The following is a 21,738-nucleotide window of genomic DNA, read 5'->3' on the forward strand; positions in this document are numbered from 1 at the left end:
TAGCGCTTGAATGGCATATTCTCTTATAAATTAGCATTAAGCTAGCAGACATGTTAAGAATACAAAATATATTTAGTATTTTGAGCCTCAGTTAAGTGTATTTCATGTTACAGTTGAGCTCAGCTGCAGTATAATATACATATTGCCTTTCTATTTTTTCCTAAATTAAATAATATAATAAATAAAACTAAATAAATTTACTTGCCTCTATGTTTAGATGTACGGCAGCATAATCGGTGTACAGGGCAGGAACTGGCCTTGGAACATAAACTGTGTTTTAAAATGCTATTTTGTTTAACGCCTGTGTGTTTTATTTTTTATTTTTTTTAAATTATTAATCAATGATGACGCGTTAATGTCCTGTCTAGGGTGGCTATCGATTATTTTACTAGTCGAATAATTGATGAACTAGTTAGTTTGAATAATCAAGTAATCCGATAAGGAACATAAAAAAATTAAAATACCTGAGCTGAGCCTCAAACGGTATAAAAATAAATAAATAAATGAGGATCTAACTACAACACAAGAACAATTGGCTAACTTACATAGCAAAAGTCCGCTAGCTTAAATGCTATAAAATGCTAACTTTTTTCTTCTTCTTACAATGCTCTTAACAAATGATTCAAACACACATTCCCACAAAAAAAAACCCGGCAAAATACACCAATAAACTAAATTACAAATGCATCGCATGCAAAAAAACATTAGCTCAAACAAAATCTTAGCTTATGTTGGTTGTAACAGGGAGCAGCTGAAGTCAGCCATGTGAAATGAGATATATCATATTCACAGTTGCTCCTAGAGGGCAGTGTATCCACCCAATTCAATAAAACTAAATGCAAACAATTTCAAAACAAACCATAACAACGCCGCTTTAATTAATGAATACTCGAAGCAGCAAAATTCAATTTGAATCTTTTTTCTAATCGATTAACTCGAATTAAATCGATTAATCGTTGCAGCACTAGTCCCGTCTTAAAAATATGGTTGGTTAAATGAAGAAAAATCGTGATGTGAATGGTCGCCTGTCCATACGTAGCCAATAATTGGCCAGTCCACACTGTACCTCAAGCCCTCAGCTGTGGTCGGCTCCATTCTACCTGCGACTCTAATGATTACAGATTCAAAGAAAATAGTTGGATAGATGTTGACGTGATTTTATGGTACGGTTGTCAGAGAAACCTGCTCCATTGAAAAAACAAAAATGGTATGCTTGGAAGCACACACAAACAGTGGATCGAAGTCTTTGAAAGCCTTTTTAGATTCTCACCTCGCCTCAAACAGCCGAGGAAATGTTGCTTTATCTCCACCTTGCTCTCTCTTTACAGGTGAGCCGGGCCAGTTGAAAATCTACCTTCCTAAGAAGCTACTAGAGTGTCTACCCAAATGTTCCTCTCTGCCCAAGGAGCGCCATCGTTGGAACACTAACGAGGTGAGAATGTGACACGCTCGTGAGGGAAATATGCGTGACAGTGAGATGAACTCAGTGTTTTGGCTGGTGACTCATTTCTAGCTGAAGTCACCATGAGGGCTGGATGAAGAGGAGGTAAACAAACATGAGGGTAGTTTTTCCATTATATAAACCGAAAACTGTGACACGAGGGAAGAAAATAAACATATAAACTGAAGCTCAGCACTAAAATGCCAATGATTTGGGCAAAGGGTGTAGCTTTGTTTCCCCAAACGATACACACTTGGAACAGGTACAGGTTTTATCTTAGCTTAGGTGCATATATACATGTTGATATACAATGTGCAATACATTAAATTCAAACATGGTTCAAGTACAGTTCTGAAGAATTAAAAATTTAAACTGCAAAGTGTGGCTTAATGCAATATTAAATATACTTTGAAGGTATAAAATTCCTGCTCTATTCTTAATGAACACAACTGAGGAGTTAAAATTAAAAATTTGAGAAGTACTGCCATTGAAGATGAACTAAAAAATAAGACATACTAATCTTAGGGCAGCTTGATAGTGCTTAAAGGCCTTTTCACACTAGCGTCAGCCCAGTGTGAAGAGCTGTCCACGGCAAGCGCAAAACGGGAGAAGCCACGTAGCCAGACGTAGACGCTGTTAGGAAATGAAAAGCGGCAAGCATATAGTCCCAAGCACCAATGTGAGTAGTGGGGCTTTATAATAGCCGTGTAAAGAGTTTTACTAGTTTCACTGAGGTGATTAGTTTTTGTTGTTGTTGTTCGTGATCTACATTATCACACAAATGCAAATCGAGGTATCATTTAGCTTAGCAAGGAGAGTGTCCTAGATCTTGCGAAACTTTTAAAAAAGCGCATTTATCAAGGTTTCGTCATCCGTGATTTGTGGATATTGGTCTGCAGAAACAGCCTGATCGGACAGATAATAGTACGCCTGCCCCTATGCTTTTGGATGTGTTGTTGACATCAGCGTGGAGGCACACTAAAAATAGGGTCCATTTTGGGCCCTGCTAATATAAAAGTGGTTCAAATGGTGTTTATTCACTGCCACCCTCCCAGTTGAAATGGATTGGACGTCTGCTAGTTATGAACTTACAGCAGATGGATAATAAAGATGGTTTTCTGTTTATTACTTGTTTGGTAGAATGATTTCCTGACCAATGTATCGGTAATCCGTTGCATAGCCATATCGTTATTGTGAGCTTTGTATCGCAAATCGTATCGTATCGTGAGGTATCAAGAGGTTCCCATCCCTACTAAGTATATCAGCAAATTCTTACCTTCCAGTTACAGTATATGTACTATATACTAGTAGAGTACATTAAAGACTTAAATGTCCATTGTTGTAAAAGGGAGTGTGAATTTTTGCTTTTTTTAATGTTTATATGTGCCTCCCAATTTGCCAGTAACTAATGCAGAGTACACCCGATCTCTCAAATGGGATTGGATTAGGGTTGGGCATAATTTTAATTTGAACTGTTCTGGTTCCAAATCTGGTTCCAAACGATTCTTGATTCCGATTCTTTTAATAGGCAGGGTAAAAAAACTGCATAGTTGATATTAATTTCTTAACTTTTTTTTTAAATTTTATGAACTTTCAATTAACTTTGCTGTGAATTTCTCATAGGGCTATTTTAACTTATATATAAATGTCAGTCTTTGAACTTAATATGATGAAGTTTCTTTTCACAGGAGTGCACTTTCACAAAGCTCACGGAGAAAAAAATTACACATAATCATCTGCCTATGTTTTCGAGTGTCTTATGCTGCCAGCATTTATTGTTTTGCATCGTTTGTTTTAGATGGTATTTCTACAAGTTAGTAAAAGGCTGACATCTTGCAGATTGATTTTAAGTTGACTACTTTTTAAGTTTAATTTCTTTCTAAACTAATACATTGTTTATCCATCCACAAAATGTCACTATTGTGACTCTGGACTCTAGAGTTTTTCTTAAATTTTGCTACGTGCGCTTGGCTTCCCCTTGTGGTGACTTACTGGAAGCAGCAGGCAAAAGAACTTATTACTTTTAGTTGGAAAAGAATCCTTTAGGTGTACAGACACTACACACCTCCTCTCCACTACACATCGTTGGGAACCCTTGATAATACGCAATCTGTAAATTTGCACGTTTTAACAGAGGGTCTGATATACCGTATTGGCCCGAATATAAAACGGCCCTGATTATAAGACGATCCCCCTCTTTTTCAAGACTCAAGTTTGAAAAAAGATTTTTTGAACACCAAATTAATTTTCATACAAAAAAAATAATTACAATACATCTGAAACGAATGATCATAACAATATATTTGAGAGAAAAAGCATGTTATTTTGCCTCATTCAAATCTTAATATCTGAACATTTAAATATGTAAACTAAAGTGCAATCGTAAATGAATGGCTTCTGGTTTTTGAAATGTAAATAAACCAATCTATTGTGATAAAACAACTAAATTGCTAAGTCTAACTGTAACTGTACTTGTGAAACAAATCTGAATAAGTAAAAACATTGCAGTAAAGTAATGCAAACTGATTAAACTTGAGAGAAGCTGAGATTTGTCATGACAGAACATCGCTTCAATGATATCTGGCGCCATCTAGCATCGTGAATGGGTATAATGTCTAGACCGCGAATATAAGACGACCCCCGCTTTTTCAGTCTCAATTCAATGCAAAAAATACGGTAATTTCGGTATGTTTATTCTGTTACTTTGTTGTCATTTATGTGAAGCGAAGCAACACGTTTATGTACTAAGCTAAATTAGCCACTTGTTCGGCAGCTATTTTTCCGGTTGGCAGTTAGGGCATCGAAACTTGAAAATCGAAATAAAAAAATTAGAACAGTTCCGGGAGAACCGGTGTTCGGCCATTCCTTACTACGCGGCGAAACGTCCTACACAATGCTCAGGGCGCTTGCGCATGCATTCACACGCATGCGCACATCGGTTAGAAGCGGCGATTACTCACTATTTTTGTTTTTATTTAGTTATTTAGAACCTTTTCACAGCCTCAAAGATACTTTTTGCATGTATTACCCTCTCATACTTTTAACCATTGTGTTTTTTTGTGTTAGCTTTGAAGCAGTTGACCACATTAGTCACGTAGCGTGTTTAAACCGTCCTTATTTGATATAACTACATTTAAGTATTTTCTGCAGGCATTTTTTTAGTACCTTATTCCTGTATGCATCTAAACAAAACAAGTTTAGAGCGCACGGTAGTACTTTAGGTGTCAAAATCGACTAATGTAGGACGTTTCGCCATTGTAGGATATTTTGGCAGAACACCGGACTGTTAGTCCCGGATCCTATCGATGCTTGATGCCAAACCCTAGATAGGGTTTAGGTAATTTGTGACATAATGAAGACAAGCACAATTCGACATTGGACAGATGGAGAGTTGGATGGATGGATTCTATTGTTTTATACTATCGCTGTGCTAGATGCTCTACACCACAGTCTCTACTTGAGCTGCACCAGTCACTTTTCTCCCCGCTCTATCTCCAATAGAATTATTTTTGTCTCCTCAGCCACATGCCGTGGAGTAAACATAGAATACCCTCGTTCTTATTCCTTTATGGTCGTGCGTCTCGTTCTGACTCCAGCCGCCCCAAACCGAGACGAGTATAGCTGAGCCAAGCTGTGCAGTGCCACTTTTCAACTGTGCCTTTTCTATCCTGCAGATGGAATGAACCATGGGTCAGTGGAGAAACAAAAAGTAATCTTAACATTGTTACTAGGCAACATTAGACGCTCTTAAACACATTCTATTTTAAGATCTATTTTATTTATTTATTTTTTGCCTTGTGTGTAAACGGTGGCATAAATACTGTTGTAATGTTGCCGACAAAACAAAAGGAAGAATGCACAATGAAAAGCTCCGTTTGATGAGTAGACAACAAAAGCATTGACCATGCACCTTGAGGATTTGATCATCATGAGTTATTTTTTTCACACCTCATTAGTCAGCTACAATGTGTGAAGTCTTCGCAGAGATAGGACAGTTCCTTCTGATCCTATATCAGTAAAGGATGCAAATACTAATACAAGTCAGTAAACTGTTGAACCAAATGTTCAAAGAACAGGAAAATCCATATCTGCATTATGTAGCGCGACCTTGCTTGATGATTCATTTCATAAAACCAGGATGTTGGTCTGTTAAATTGCAGTACTAGATGATGTTCGTCTTCGGAATGCAAACTAGTTGAGATAGAATCAACTGGGCGCAATCAAGTAGAGGACTCTTATTTTCCTCAATGTTTTAAGAAACGATTAATCAACATTCTTAATCAACAATTAATTAACAATCCATTACCATTATCTTGTCTAATCCAAATACTGAAAGTAAGAAGTATGGTAAAAAATCTGAGTGAAAGGAAATCTTGCATGCAGGCTTAATGGGTTGTCCAATTATAGAACATGCGGTGATTTTCCAACAGAAAACTTTTTTTTTTGCTTCTTATGCCACTTCCTCAGTGCAACTTTCACTAAAATGACTGGGGTGCCTTCTCTGATGCTAATTCCAGTTCTCATTATGCACCCATGGATTCTATCAGCATTTGAAATTTACACCGGGGGGCAATAATATACTCGACTTAATATACACAAATATCAAGAACGCCTACAGAGCCATTTCCCTACCCCACATGGGCAACTCTGACCAGCTATACTGTGCTCCTAATAATAAAGTTTTGTTAAAAGTTTTGCTCTTTTAATAAGTGTTGTGTTTTTTCCAGCCTTGCATATGACCTGGCTCATCACCAGTAACGTGGTTTATATTGTTTTAGCTCCAGAGGTGGGGAGTAACGCGTTACATGTACGCAGTTACATTTACTTGAGTAACTTTTTGAGAAAAATGTACTTCTAAGTGTAGTTTCACTAAATCATACTTTTTAGTTTTACTTGAGTAGATTTTGTGAAGAAAAAACGCTACTCTTACGCCGTTACATTGGGCTACACAAGAGTCGTTACATTATTTTTATTTCATACACCAAGCGATTTATCTTTTGCAGATTCAGTCTTCCCAGCCTGGTGCAGGTCTACAATTTTGTCTCTGGTGTCCTTCGACAGCTCTTTGGTCTTGGCCATAGTGGTGTTTGGAATGTGACTGACTGAGGTTGTGGACAGGTGTCTTTTATACCGATAATGAGTTAAAACAGGTGCCATTAATACGTTAGACCTCGTTAGAAGAAGTTAGACCTCTGACAGACAGAAATCTTGCTTGTTTGTAGGTGATCAAATACTTATTTTACACTCTAATTTGGAAATAAATTCTTTAAAAATCAAACAATGTGATTTTCAGTTTTTTTTTCTCATGCTTGAGGTTTACCCATGTTTACAATTACAGGCCTCTCTAATCTTTTCAAGTAGGAGAACTTGCACAATTGGTGGTTGACTACTTATTTGCCCCACTGTACTTGTAAACACAAATTTGAATTGTTGTCATAGAGGATTAGACTGATTTAATTTCATTTTATTTTAGTTTCATTCTGCAAGTGTTGATGTCATGAGCAGCTGGATCAAGTCAGCAAACCACACAGACTTATGACCAGTGTTGTTAACAGTGTTGGGAGTAACGCTGTTATAAATAACGCCGTTACGTAACGGCGTTATTTTTTCAGTAACGGGGTAATCTAACTAATGACTTTTTCCGCCGTTACGGTTACTGACGGTCGAAAGCGTTGCGTTACTTACTCTGAATAAATTGAAGAAACTACCAGCCGTGTCGAGTCGACTCTCTGCTCTGTTGATTTTTCATCCAAGACTTGGGGTGCGTTCAGGTTCGAGAATAGCGCACGTACTTCTGACTCCAAGCCGTTTGTCCCTGCTCATTCAATTAGACAATGCTTTCCAAAGTTTGGTAACGTTTCTGTGTTTGCTACACCTGATGCTAGCCTCGTTCCCATCTCCCACTGTCAGCCAGCAATAATTCTGCTTCCATCTTGAGGACGGCAGACGCTTTGAAGGTGACGTGAATTGTCGGGAAACTAGCCTACATGAATGCAGCCCCTCGAGAGATGCGATGGAAGTGATTGTGATTGGCTGAGGGTTAGTCATGTGTCGTGGTAAGCCAATCAGAGCCGGTGATTTCACAAGCAAACCGGAACAGCGCGTGCGGCAAACACACACGCAAAACAGATGCACAGGGTCGGGATGGCAGAGCATTCAGAAGAAAAATTGTCCTTTAAGAGGTGGAGATATGGACACTATTTCAAGTTTGTCGAAATTAAAGGAAATAACCTGCATGTAATGTGTAATTTATGTCCCGGGGCAAAGCTTTTGTCGACATCTGTGGTAAGCAATTCAAATCTGCTGAAGCACCTAACAAGTTAACTACCTGTCTGTTCTTCTCTATTCCACTGACTCGAATACTGCTCAGAAAATTTCAAATTCTTTGACATACAACAAGTTCTTTTTAAAGTAACGGAAAAAGATACTTTCCCTGGTTACGAGTTACTTTTACTATAGAGTAATTCAGTTACTAACTCAGTTACTTTTTGGAAGAAGTAGTGAGTAATGTAACTAATTACTTTTTTAAAGTAACGTGCCCAACACTGGTTGTTAATAACGGCGTTAGAATATAACGGCATTACTAATGGCGTTATTTTTTTCAGTAATGATTAATCTAATTAATTACTTTTCTCATCTTGGCAACGCCGTTACCGTTACTGAGGCGGGAAAGGCGTGCGTTACTATGCGTTACTAAGTTGGTTGAATAAAAAAAGTCTGAGAGAGACGGACTCACGGAGACGAGAGAGCAGAGCAGGAGTGGGGAAGACGCCGTTGCAAACGCGATGCTAGGTGGCTCCAATAATACCTGACTGTAGCCATAGCCTACAAAATACGCCCACATGATACGATAGATATCACATATTATAGAACTAGATGCAAATGACAGACACGGCTGCATTGGCAACATGTTTTAAGGACTACTTGTGTTAGTAAACAGCCGCCATCTTAAAGCAGTAGACCTCTCAGGAAGGCTCTGAGTCTGAGGTAGAGATCCTTCCTAGTGAACCGAAGTAACATTTTTTTTTTTTTTAATCTAAAATGCTCCTAAATCGGAAAAAATCTTGACTTAAATCTATCTTTAAATGATGAAACAGTTTTAAAACTTACACATGTTGAAAGTAGACAAAAGGGAACTAATGCAATAACGGGAGCAATTTTAACAACTTTAACAGTTGATTCACAACTTTAAATGACTTCCACACATAGCAAAGGTTACTATCTAGTTATCGCAATACCCTTGTGTCTAGTTAAGTGGAGGGTAAAGAATTGGGCTGGGGCCAATTGTCCTAAAAACTCTTTAAACTTCACATTGTGTGACCTGTTTTTTTTTTGTTTTTTTTTTTGAGAAAAAAAAGAAAATTATCCCTAGTTACTTTGCCAAGTAACTAATTACTTTTACATTCAGGTAACTGAGTCACTAACGCAATTACTTTTTGGGAGAAGTAATTTGTAACTGTAATTAATTACTTTTTTAACGTAAAATTTACAACACTGCTTATGACACCATCATTTCAGAGTTTAGCTCACTGTCTAGTGAGGACTTAGCTCCAACGTCTTGGGGAGGACAGTACAATGATGTATAATACATGTTTTTCGATATTTTTTTCATTTTATTTTTTTATTATCAGAGGGTGTTTTGAGGTATTAAAGGGTTCATTCCGATTTACTTGGAAATCCGGGTTACATCGCCAGCACAGGAATGAGACTTGTTCTTAAACCAGGGACTACTTGGAGAGACATTTACAGTAAATAATGAGTGTTTCAATTGCCTTTCATCATCAAGGTGCTTTCAAAATAAAGTAAATTGGCTTTAAATATCATCTGACAAAATCGGCTGAATTGCAATTTTAAAAATCGGGGAATCGGCCTTTGAAAGTCCCATTTTGGTCGACCCTTAGTTCTGAATTCCGCACCCAAAAGTTAGTTGAAAACAGCTGTCTGACATAAGACAACAGAATTTTGCTTTCAGATTTTAGTCATCTCTGCAGACTTGAGCTATGAACTCGAATGTATCTAACAGCTGAAAATTGATATCATGCATCATCAGTAGTGTTTTGTAAATTCATAGCAACGCTCGACACCGGTGGTTCGCGACATTCGTCGCGATGCGGTTGGCCTCTGTCGGGACATTTTCTTCATGTGCAGGGTGAGCACTCCATTATGGATGAGTGTTTGTGTGTTTGTGTTATTGATTACCAAGTCCAGCATTATTATGCAATGCAAAGCTGATTTAGCTTGTGGTTTTTCTCTGAGGAAAGTCATTACATTTCTCATGCAATCCATCTCAATGAAGGTCATACTGTGAGTTAAGCAACAACGCCGAATGAACAGTGGGCTCACATGAATAGGCTGTGCGTGTGGGTTGGGGTGTGTGTGTACATGTGTATGTGTGCGCACGCATACATTTGAGCAACCGCATGAGCGTGACTGGATAAGTTAAAGTGGTGCCAACCACAGCACATCTCCTATATAAACCTAACCCGCCGTTGAGTCCTCTGCATTAAGCTTGACATTTTTGGGGAGACTCGAGGGACAGAAGTCACTTAAAAAATTCATCATGTTACTGGAAAAATGTCAGCGGTAGGAGGCAAGTTTGGAATCAAAAGCTTTTTGTTTAAATCCAATAATATGAATAAACACTAGTTGTTTTAAGTGCCTGTGACACAAAAAAAGCACGGTTATTTCACATTACACGCAGTATTTTATGCTCCTGAATGAAATGCACCGCTTGGATGTGTGGGGAACCGATCGATATGTTTATTCCATTTTTTTTAATGCCGCGCTATGAAAATGAGAGACTTCCAGTCACAGTCTCGGATTGAGGAAGAAGACAAATGTGACGTTAGCAGACTAATTATCTTCACAATACAGCCATTACGATCGTATACAGAAGGACTGCGGATTCAGCCGATTTGCGGATGAATTTGTTTATTTTTTGAGTCACGCCAGCCCAATGTGCTGCAGGCTTTTGTTGCTACACCAGGGAGAGTAGTGAGGCTTCTTGGATTTCCAAAAGATCAGGTTCATCGCGAAGAATGGGTAAAACAAGTGCGACAATCAAGAGACCATTGGACGGATGACTAAGTTAGTAAGTACGTGTTTTATGTTATGTCAAATACTGGGGTCATGGCAAACGTTTTAATAAGGAGGTGGCTTGCATTTTGTGGATGACAATGCTCCCTGCCCACCGAGAAGGTCACTCGACCGACGACTGGTGGGTTGTTGCACACCATTGTCGCCGGCCGATAAAGGCGTGCCCGCCTATAGAGCGCTATTCTCGGCTTGGGTCCGGGAAGCCCCCCGCTCTCGTCTCCTGTTCTTGTTTGTGTCGAGACTTCAATCCCCCTCGGCCCTCTTCATGTGCCCGCCTAGAGAGGGCTATACACAGCTTGGGCTCGGGCAGCCACGCGCTCCGACGTCGGTTGGTGTGACCACTGAGAATGCGCCATTTTTCGGCGTTCATTCCCCTCTGCGTCCCCGGCAACGAGCACTGCCTGCTTGCCGGGGCCGCAGCAGAACGACAAGCCGAAACTTGCTAGATGCGGGGTGCTGGCCGATCGGTGAAGACAATCAACCCCGCCACCGTGTGTGACATAAGTTGGGGTAGTTTTGTGTGATTTTTCGTTTTCGAAAGGCGAGGAAAAGACTTGGAAGAGCCGCTCGGTTCGGGTTAGCATGTTGCCTAGCTCCCACGCCTCCTGTTTTGTTTACACTCTTTCTGACAAGGATTCACTAAGGACCCAAATGCTTGAATGATCCGTTTGAATCATGGGTGTCCAAACCTGTCCGCAAGGGCCACTGTGGGTCCTGGTTTTTGTTCCTACCAATCGAACACAGACAGTTTAACCCATGAAGTTTATGCCAAAACAAGCAACACCTGACTGCAATCAACTGATTACACTTGTGAGACACCAGATTGGTAAAAAGATGTCATCTTGTTTTGTAGGAATGAAATCCAGCACCCACTGCGGCCCTATGTGGAATAGTTTGGACACCACTAGTTTAAATAAAAAGGTTTATTTTTCTGTCCATAGGAGTTCAAAAGGAGACAACAAGAAAAATCACAGCATTTGCGGGATACCAAAAAAAAAAAAAAAAAAACTTTGCAAAGTCAACAGAGTGACAAAAGGGATTTGAATCAAACATAAATGTTATTCAAGAAAAGGCTTACATGAGCTGGTAACATGGAACGTGGCAGGATACAAGACAAACCGACACTGGGCAAGGTTAGATGCAGGCTAATTATACAAAGGGTCACAGGTGGACATGATCAGCCTGATTGGCAAGAGCAGGAAGTAAAGTTGGCTCAAGGAGGCACGCCACTACCAAAATAAAAGAATCTGACTTGAACCAACACAAAACATTAACAAGTCTTCCGAGACTTGAGTCTTTCCTCCGTCTCCAAAGGGAAATGACAAAAGCAGCACTAACTCTGGTGGCATAAAATACCGTTCGGGAGATGTAAGAAGTCGGCAGTTTTGACCATTATGCAGTAATTTAGCCCTGTCGTACTGAATAAATACAATTTTAATATTTCATATTCCATTTAGCACAAGACTGTTATTTCAGATGTCCATACAATTTATATAGCTTTCTGTGGAAAAAACACTTAGATACAAAGAATACCCTGTAAAAATATTAGCGTAGAGCAGGGGTGTCCAAACTTTTTGCAAAGGGGGCCAGATTTGGTGTGGTAAAAATGTGGGGGGCTTTGGCTGACGTCCTTTACGTAGAACAATATATTTAAGCAAATTTTAGCTAGCCATTCTGTGTGTCAAATTTGCGTTATTATTTTTTTAAATTAATAATTTTATCAATCTCACAACTAGCCTTTGTGGCGTACTCTTTCGAATCTCGGGCTCTTGCGAAATACTGCTGCTGTGAAATTAAACTAGCTTCAAGTTGCTTCAATTTATCGCTATGTATTTACCCTCTAATTTTGTCGTACATGTCAGCGTGTTTTGTTTGGTAATATCGCCTCACATTGAACTATTAAAAGCAGCGACTGTCTCTTTGCAAATGAGGCAGACACAGTTGTTGCGTATTTTAGAGAAGAAATAGTCCAATTTCCACCTATCCTTGAAGCGTCGGCCGTCGCAGTCAACTTTTTTTGTTGTTGTTGTTAATTGTCGCCATTTTAGAAAATTGGGAGTAAAGGGTCACATGGAGTAATGTTGCTTAGAGTGCTGCTGCCTTTTAGTGGGAAGATGAGGAGCAGCATTTAGTGTGTAAGCGACTTCATATGCTGGTAGCAGTACTGCGGACCACTTTATTAAGTCTGAAGTATGAAATTTGTCCACGGGCCGCATTTGGCCCCCGGGCCGGACTTTGAACATGTCTGGCGTAGAGAGATTAAAACAATGATGACATTTAGCTGCTCTCTGTCGCATTTTCCTCATTCTGAATCTTCCCCCTCAATGGGCTGAATTGTAAATCAGCTGAAATTGTTACTCTGCCAACGTTATCACCCAAATGGAGGCGCTAGAGCGCTGTAATGACAGACGGGGCTAAACGGCAAATTAAAAGACTAATTTCTCGTCATCTACGCTTTGCCAAATTGTTGTATATAGTCGAATCGTCTCAAAATCTGATTTTATTTCACATAATAAAGCTATTTAAGAGTTCTTTTATCGTGTCACAGGCACTTTAAAATTCGGTTATTTTTATCCTCTGGTAACTGGTTATAAGTAGCCACCGGGGCAGTGTATGACGTACACCATTTGGATTGATGTCACATGGTGCCGTGCCAACACGATGGCCATATGGTGGGAATAAAAAGCTGTGCAGCACAACACAAAGTAATCGAAGACAAGACTGGTGATAACATCACATCAAAACAATTGCATTGCCTGAAGGCGGCGGAATTATTCTGTCATGGGATTGGGATGAGACAGGTGTATTTTTGAGGAAGCTGGTTGTGTACAGCAGTGAATAGTGAATTTACACTCCTGCGTCACCCTCCTCTCTCAGTCCGCTCTCTCTCTCTCTCTCGCTTTCTTTGCTGAGAAGGCACAGGCTCAGTTCAGGGGGAGGTTCGGTGTCCCTCAGTGAATTCCTTCAAAGCTCCCCTTCCAACCAGGCAAAGTTTACTGCATATTTAAAGACACCATTGTGTTTTCTGCTTCTCCTGCTTGGTGCTTTCATTGGGCCAGCTGTGTGAGCTAAGATCTGTCCTGATGTATGTGCTGTAGTGCATATTTCAACATGTATTCACCTCACCTCTGCCCAGCTCTGGATGGTTGAGCTGGATTATCTCGTTGCAACCGCAACAAAAACAGATTTTCTTTTCCGTGTCTGTTGACATTAATCGTTTGGTGCTGCATATGGAAATCGGCAACTAAAAGAAAAACATCTGGTTATTACACATTGGCCGCCACATTAGACACAGCCGTACGGTGTAATTCTTAAATTGTAAAGGAGCGCAAATTACAATTGAATTGAATCCAATTCTGCCTTCATGAATGTAATTGTGTTAAATTTAGAGCGACACAGTCAGCGAGGTATTTATTGCATAATTCATCATTGTATATTGTTGTTGATGTGAGTGTCAATCAAAACACATTATTGTTCTCTTTCTAAAGCCATAATTTTCATATCAGGGCATACAGTAACTGATGGTGTAATGGTACGTTCTTCTGACTGGTTCAGTGCTAGTGTGAATGTTAAATGTGAATGGTTGTGTGTCTCTGTGTATGTGCTCTTTGACTGATTGGCTACCGCTCCACCGTGCAGTCTGCCTTCTCCTCTAGAGTCACCTGGGATTGGCTTTAGTTTCGCCCTAGTACATGATCATGTAATATATGGATGGATTTCACAGGTAATCAACATGGTGGTCTCGCGGTTAGCATGTATGTATGCTTCACAGTTACATTTTAAATCTTAATTCAGGGTGCATTTAGTTCACATGTTGAGCTGTTTTTGAACACTTGTTAAATGGTTACTGTAATTTTCAAACTAAAAGGCGCACGTGACTATAAGCCGCCACCCACCAAATTGGACACAAAAATGGCATTTGTTCTTACATAAGCTGCACTGGACTATAAGCTGCAGCTGTCCTCACTGTGTTATTAGATATTTGCACCAAATTATATTAACCGGTAAAACTTTATTTGACAGTGGCATCATAAGACTGTCATAAGACCAAATGAACCACCATGAAGCTTTGAACCAACTGGCTGCAAAGCTTCATTGCTTCAAGAAGCTTCATTTGGCTATCACTGCTCCATTGGGAGAGACAGTCAACTTCTGCGGTCAACACTGTTGTCAGCCAACATGCCTCCTAGTAGAGTTGGGAATCTTTGTGCCCCTAACGATTCAATTACGATTACGATTCAGAGGCTCCGATTCGATTATAAAACGATTATTGATGCACCCCCCTCCTTTTTTTTTTTTTTTTTAAGTTTTGTACATTCAAAAATACTCTCAGGGTAAACCAAACTACTATTTCAGTATCAAGTTAACATATAGCAGTAAACAAATATACAAAAATAACATTAAATAAAAAAACTCCAGTCCCCATTCTGTATCAGCAGCTTTAAACTACATTCAATTAATTTAATGTTGTGAATCAACCATTAAAGTTGTTAAAATTGCTCCCGTTATTCCATAATTTCCCTTTTGTCTACTTTCGACATGTGAAAGTTTTAAAACTATTTTAAAGATAGATTTAAGTCAATATTTTACCGATTAAGGAGTATTTTAGATAAAAAGTTAATTAGGTTTGCTTGGAAGGTTCGCTACAACAGCCTTGCAGGGAAGTGTACTGCTTTAAGATGGCAGCCGTTTACTAACGCCCGCATCTAGCTTTTTGTAGCTGTGCTGCTAACGCTACCGAATCTATATTGCATCTAGTCCTATATAAATGATATCTACCGGAACATTATGTGGCTGTACTTTGTAGCAGCTTTTTGGCAGCAGTCAGGTATGTTGTTGTGTTTTTTTATCTCGTGGCATGAGTTGAGCTAGAGCCAAGAGTTGAGCATTGGCATTACCGGAGGGGCCGGGTAATGAGAAGCATGATGTTTAGCTACTCTCGCTCCATTCCGTCCCGAACACCGCGCGGCGCGCTGAGTGTGTTGTACTTCCCCTTTACTTGGCATATTTCAATAATCGGAACTTGGATGTTTGTGAATCGTTCTCGAATCTTCCACGGCCGAATCGCGAATAATCTAAGAATCGGAAATTTTGCACACCTCTACCTCCTAGCATGCATTGCAGCGCTACAGATGTAAATAACAAACAAAATTCATGTTCTGTGCTAATTATTTGTCCAGTCACTGTTCAGGATGTTTCATTAATTGCTAGCCTTGGTATTTGGTAACACTTTCCTTTACAGTGGAGCCGTAAAAATGTCACAAGACCTTCTTAATTTTGACATAACACTGCCATGAACATTAATGAATGCTTATGATAGATGTCATTTTGTGTCATCAGGCAATTTATCACACTTTTGAATGGATTTAAAAGATCCGAGCTGGACATAAAAGGAGTGAATGACATCATTTGCCGGATGATACTTAATGACATCTGTCATAAGCATTCATTAATGGCCATGATTGTGTCATGTCATAATTGTGACGATCTTATGGCAGTCTTATGACGCCGGCGTCAAATAAAGTGTTACCTATTTACCCAAATAAATCTACAAATAACCTGCAGGATTCAAAATGAGGGAAAAAAGTATTTGCAAATAGTCTGGACATTACGGTAATAGAAAAAAAAAAACATTTGGATATTTTTACACATATGCATTCATATACAGTGTTGTTAATAAAGTAATGAAAGTAATGAACTGTTTTTTCTGTTGAGTAAGCATTATCATCACCAAGTGGGCGTTGTCCTTTTAGAAGCTACAATATAATAATAATTTGTTTTTGTTTCTTATTACCAAAAATAGTCACTTGCCCTAAACTTTTTTTGAATGAAGTTTCCATACACACTGTGTGATTTTTTATTTTATTTTTTTAAATCATAACAACTAGAGCAAAGATAGGAGAGGGGAGAGATTCAGAGCTTCACCTGCATATTGAAAAATATATCTACACTATAAATATTAGAGGTGTAACGGTACACACAAGGTTCAGTACGTACATCGGTATGGGGGTAACGGTTCGGTGCGGTGTCAGTACAACAGAAAAACAAAAAGGCTTTTTTCTCACAGCATTTGAAAGTTTGTATACCGTTACACTTTTATATGGATGAAAAATAAATAATAAAAAAAAGTAAAACGTGTGACCTATGTTTTCTTTTTGGAATGAAAAACAGTTCAATTCAATCAGTTAATATAAACATATTTGATGTGAAAAACGTTATAGAATGGATCATGTAATAACATGTAGAACATGAAAAGTAACGTCAGTTACTTTGCCGAGTAACCAATTACTCTTACATTGAAGTTACTTTTTAGGAGAAGTAATTTTTAATTGTAACTAATATTTTTTTTTTTTTAAGTAAGATCAACAACACTGTTCATATACGTCACTGCACTGTAAACGTCTGCCTTATTTACTCAGGCTTTCCACCATACGCATGTTAGATCGAGACTCATCAAGGGTATTGAAATACAGTACTACCACTACTTACGAAATTAATGGGTTCTGAAATTAGTTTCGCAAACCGAATATTTTGTTAGAAGAGATGCATTTTCCATTCATATGCCCTAATCTGTTTCATGACACCCGAAATTCAGACATTAATCTTTTATAAAGCATAAAAATGCGTCAAAACATGGAACAAATAGATGTTACAAGTAGATTATTGCACAGTACAGGTAGTCTTCGGGCTATGAACGAGTTCAGTTCCCAGGCTGGCGATGTAACCCGAATTTCCGTGTAAATCCGAATTAACCCTTTAAGTAACCCAAGACACCCCATGAACCTCAAAATAACTGTCCAAAAACATGTTTCGTATAATATTGTATGTCATATTTATATGATAAAGTAAAAAATAAAAAAATAAAAATAAGATACTATGAGGTACGTTGTGTTAAATGCCATTATATTCAATGACTATTTGGGCTTTAAAAAAGTAAGAACTTTGAGCTTTACTCGCGAGTGAGTCTCCTTGCTGAGAGAAAAGGGCAGTGTGGAGAGAGTCAGGACGCGAGAAAAGGGGGATGTCATGGCCACTCAGGTCGCCAGCATCCCCTCTCTTAACGCGAGCTCACAATCTGAACTAAAAAAAACAAACAAAAAAAAACACAAAAAAAAGACAATTCATAAAATCGAAATCACGTAAGTCGGCGTCAAAACCCAGGGACTCCCTGTAAACATAAAATGAGAGTTGAGCATAATTTAAAGAAACAAAGATTAAAAGTTAATGCTCTCTAGGGCTGCAGCTAATGATTATTTTAGTAGTCGATTAATCGATCAAATACTTAGTTCGAATAATCGAGTAATCGGATAAGGAACATAAATAATTAAAATACCTGAGCTGAGCCTCTAATGGTATAAAAATAGATAAATGAGGATCTCAATACAACAAAAGAATAATTGGCTAACTTACATATCAAAAGTCAGCTAGCTTAAATGCTATGAAATGCGAATGTTTTTTATTTTTATTTTTATTTATTTATTTTTTTACAATGCTCTTAACAAATGGTTCAAAAGCATATTCACAAAAATAAAAAGGCTAAATATAGCTATAAACTAAATTACGAATGCATTAAAAAAAACATTATCTCAAAGACAAACTTAGCTTATGTTGGTCTTAACAGGGAGCAGTCGGATTCAGCCATGTGAAATGAGTTATGTCATATTCACCGTCGCCACTAGAGGGCAACGTATCCACCCAAATCAATAAAACTAAATGCAAACACTTTCAAAACAAACCATTACAGCGCCACTTTAATTAAACAAATACTCGAAGCTGCAAAATTTAATTCAAATATTTTTTCCTAATCGAATTACTCGAGTTAATCAATTAATCGTTGCAGTACTAATGCACTCACATAAAGCTGTCGGAACACCTCATTGCCCGAGGGGTGAATGAAGAGGACGCTAGGATACACATGTACACATAGAAAGATAGAATAGACATCCTTCTTAGCCAGTTGAATGCAAGGAAGATGAAGTGCAGTTATAAGTATGTCACGTTTTGTAAACTCTGGGAGCTGCGAGTAGCGAGCATCTTTCATTGAGTCAAAGCTGTATTTATTGACATCTAATGGCTACGTGCAATAATATTTTTTCAAAACATGACGTTTTCATTATATCAATAGTTGACCAAAACATACAACGTCATGAAGCAAAACAAAAATAACATTTTCCTTTTGAATACAAACACAAGGAACTAGAAGAAAGATGCCCAGATAGCAGACCGACATTGGCTAAACGTTGATTTTCCATCAAAATCATCAGTATGGTTGACATCGAAATTTTCGACGTGAAGTGACGTTGAAACAACGTTGTTCTATGGTATGTCAGGCGATGGTTGGGTTAACATTGTTTTATAGTTAATGAACTAATGTTGACTAATAGTTGATTTATTATTGAGCCGGAAATATGATTGAAAAGTCATTGAATTATGGATGAGCGGGCATTTTGGTCAAAAACATAACATTGATTCAGAGTTGTTCCAATAATATTAATAATCAAAATGACGTTTAGGTTTTCTAAGGATTTCAATGTTGAAACAACATTAATTGAGGGTGCAAAAGTGACGTTGGTTCAGCGATGTAAGATCGGCAGCGGAATTTGATCCAACATCTTTTCAACATCAGTCTGCTATCTTGGCGGGAACTGTATACTTTATCAGTCATATTATACAGGAACTTCACACAAGTGTGCTAGTGCCAATTTTCACCATCCACTTTTCTTTTAGCAACCACCTTGGAACACGGCATTTTGGTTCAATCTAGGCTCTTTGAGCTAGCCAAGTGTCAATATGGGAACTTCTCCAAAAATGAAAGTGAAATTTAAAAATTGCACTTGCAGGACTGAACTCTTTGCAATCCAGTAAATGGCAGTGTCATTAACACACCCACAATATTCTTCTCTTTTGCTAGTTCAGGGAAGTGTAGCTGTTGTAACACCAGTGTTGGCTAGAACACCTTTTGAGGCTAGAGGAAAGATGGTGTGTGTAGTCATGGGTACTGAAGTTGGGACTACACAGTACGGATTCACACGAACCAAGTGGTACCATACTTTGGTATCCAAGCGCATGTTTTTGATTGCAGGACTCAAACTTTCCCACTGGTGCGCCCGCACACAAATGTAATGAAGTCATGCAGTAGCAATAGTTTCACAACTATCGAACACGGAGTGACAGCACTCAAAAGTATGGCTCCATTTCTCCAAAAGTGACACATATTACGGCCATTGCGACACCTCATTGCACGTTCGTTGCCTAAGTACTTAAAAAAACCTCTTCTACTCTTTCAGAGAGAGTTTTTCTCCACAGCAGTGTGGTGCGCAGCAGGCTCTGCGCTTGCATGAAAAAGTGGAAATGTTAAGATTAGAAAGTTCGCTTTAAAATTCAAGAGAACGGTGACACTTAATATTTGGACCCTTGTTGACTTTGCATTGAGATGCTGGACATAAATTTGTTTTCAGCAGTTTTAAATAGTCATAACTAGGCATGTGCCGGTATGAGATTTTGACGGTATGATAACCTTAAGCAAAAATACCGCAGTTTTACGGTGTCACAGTATTGCAATTATAGCTCTTTTGAGATGTATGGGGTTAAAAAAAAACTTTTTCCATTGATTAGGATTTTTTAATTTTTCACTACACATTTGCAAAGTGGAACATCAACGTGGATATAATATTAAAATAAATCTATAAAATAACAAAACTGCCTCAGCTCAAGTTGCTCAACATTAGAACAAGAACCCACGGTAATATACCAGTACAGTAGAACTGCACTTAAGTAATAAATGATCAAATTGATTTAATGGAAAACCCTTACCACTACTACTATTAATATTACCGTAATTTTCCGACTATTAGCCGCTACTTTTTTCTTTCATTTTGATACCTGTGGCATATAGTCCAGTGCGGCTTATTTCTTGATTTTTTTAGGTAACACTTTTTTTGACAGCAGTGTCATAAGACTGTCATAAGATCATCAAAATTATGACATGACACTATCATGGATATTACTGAATGCTTATGTGATTAAGTTTCATTTGGCAAATTATGTCACTTACTCAATTTTTGTCCATCTTGGATCTTTTGCATCCATTCAAAAGTGAGACCATTTGCTGGATAACACTTAATGACATCTGTTATAAGCATTCATGAAAGCTCAGGACCGAGACATATCATAATTATGATTGTGTAATGACAGTCTTATGGCACCACTGTCAAATAAAGTGTTAGCAAATACCATAACTAGCAAGTGATGAAACAATTGGAACAGTAACTGAAGAAATATTTAGCACAGAACATGATTTTTGATTGTTATTTACATCTGTAGCGCTGCAATGCATGCTAAGAGGCATGTTGGATGACAACAGTGAACAGCAGGTGGCAGCAGAGGTTGACTGTCTCCCCGAAGGGAGCAGTGATGGCTAAATGAAGCTTCTTGAAGCAATAAAGCTTTGCACTAATTAGTTCAAAGTTTAATGATGGTTCATTTGGTCTTATGACAGTCGGTTGTATGATGCCGCTGTCAAATAAGGTTGTACCGGTTAATATCTTTTGGTGTAAATATCCCATTATACAGTGAGGACAGCTGCGGCTTATAGTCCAGTTCGGCTTATATATGAACAAATGCCGTTTTCGTACCAAATTTGGTGGGCTGCGGCTTATAGTCAGGTGCGCCTTATAGTGCGAAAATTAGGGTAATTAGTTGAACATTAATGAAGAGCAAGAGACATGTGTATGCGCATGTGTATGACTCGTATAATTATTTACACATTTATTTATTTTTACACATTCTCAACAAAGAAAGTCTTCAGAGAGAAAAAAACACCACATTTTGAACATATGTTTACAATGGTGACTTTACAAAAGGAGGCTAATGGGAGAGAGAAAACCAGTTAGCTGTCTTGGCGTGCTAACCAGCCACGTTATCTACCTCGTGAACAATCTTACGTTACAGTATTTAGTAGTTTTATTATCGCTAGACACACTAAACACACTGGAGTGAACTCTCGTAGCTGGTGGGAAACGTTCATGATGCTCAAAGCCAAGGATTTCTTGTTGCATTTTTGGGACATAAAAATGGCTAATACCGTACTACGATACGGTGGAATATTTTCGTGTTTTTGAAACCGTGAGGTTTTCATACCACGGGAAACCTTGAAACTGGTAACCGGCACATGCCTAGTCATAACAATAAAAATGAATGTC

At 38.4% G+C, this 21,738-nt stretch overlaps 1 protein-coding gene across 4 annotated transcripts in view; it reads left to right on the forward strand.

The window, feature by feature from the left end:
- The window catches only part of LOC130922299 (calmodulin-binding transcription activator 1-like), a 213,322-nt gene that overhangs the window by 38,978 nt on the left and 152,606 nt on the right, over positions 1-21,738 (forward strand). For all 4 annotated transcript variants that reach the window (XM_057846990.1, XM_057846993.1, XM_057846994.1 and 1 more), the window contains exon 3: positions 1,329-1,432. In XM_057846990.1, the coding sequence (XP_057702973.1) occupies positions 1,329-1,432 (104 nt within the window). The remainder of the gene's footprint in view (positions 1-1,328; positions 1,433-21,738) is intronic.

Source organism: Corythoichthys intestinalis, chromosome 9 (assembly GCF_030265065.1).
Source record: "Corythoichthys intestinalis isolate RoL2023-P3 chromosome 9, ASM3026506v1, whole genome shotgun sequence".
Taxonomy (NCBI): Eukaryota; Metazoa; Chordata; class Actinopteri; order Syngnathiformes; family Syngnathidae; genus Corythoichthys; species Corythoichthys intestinalis.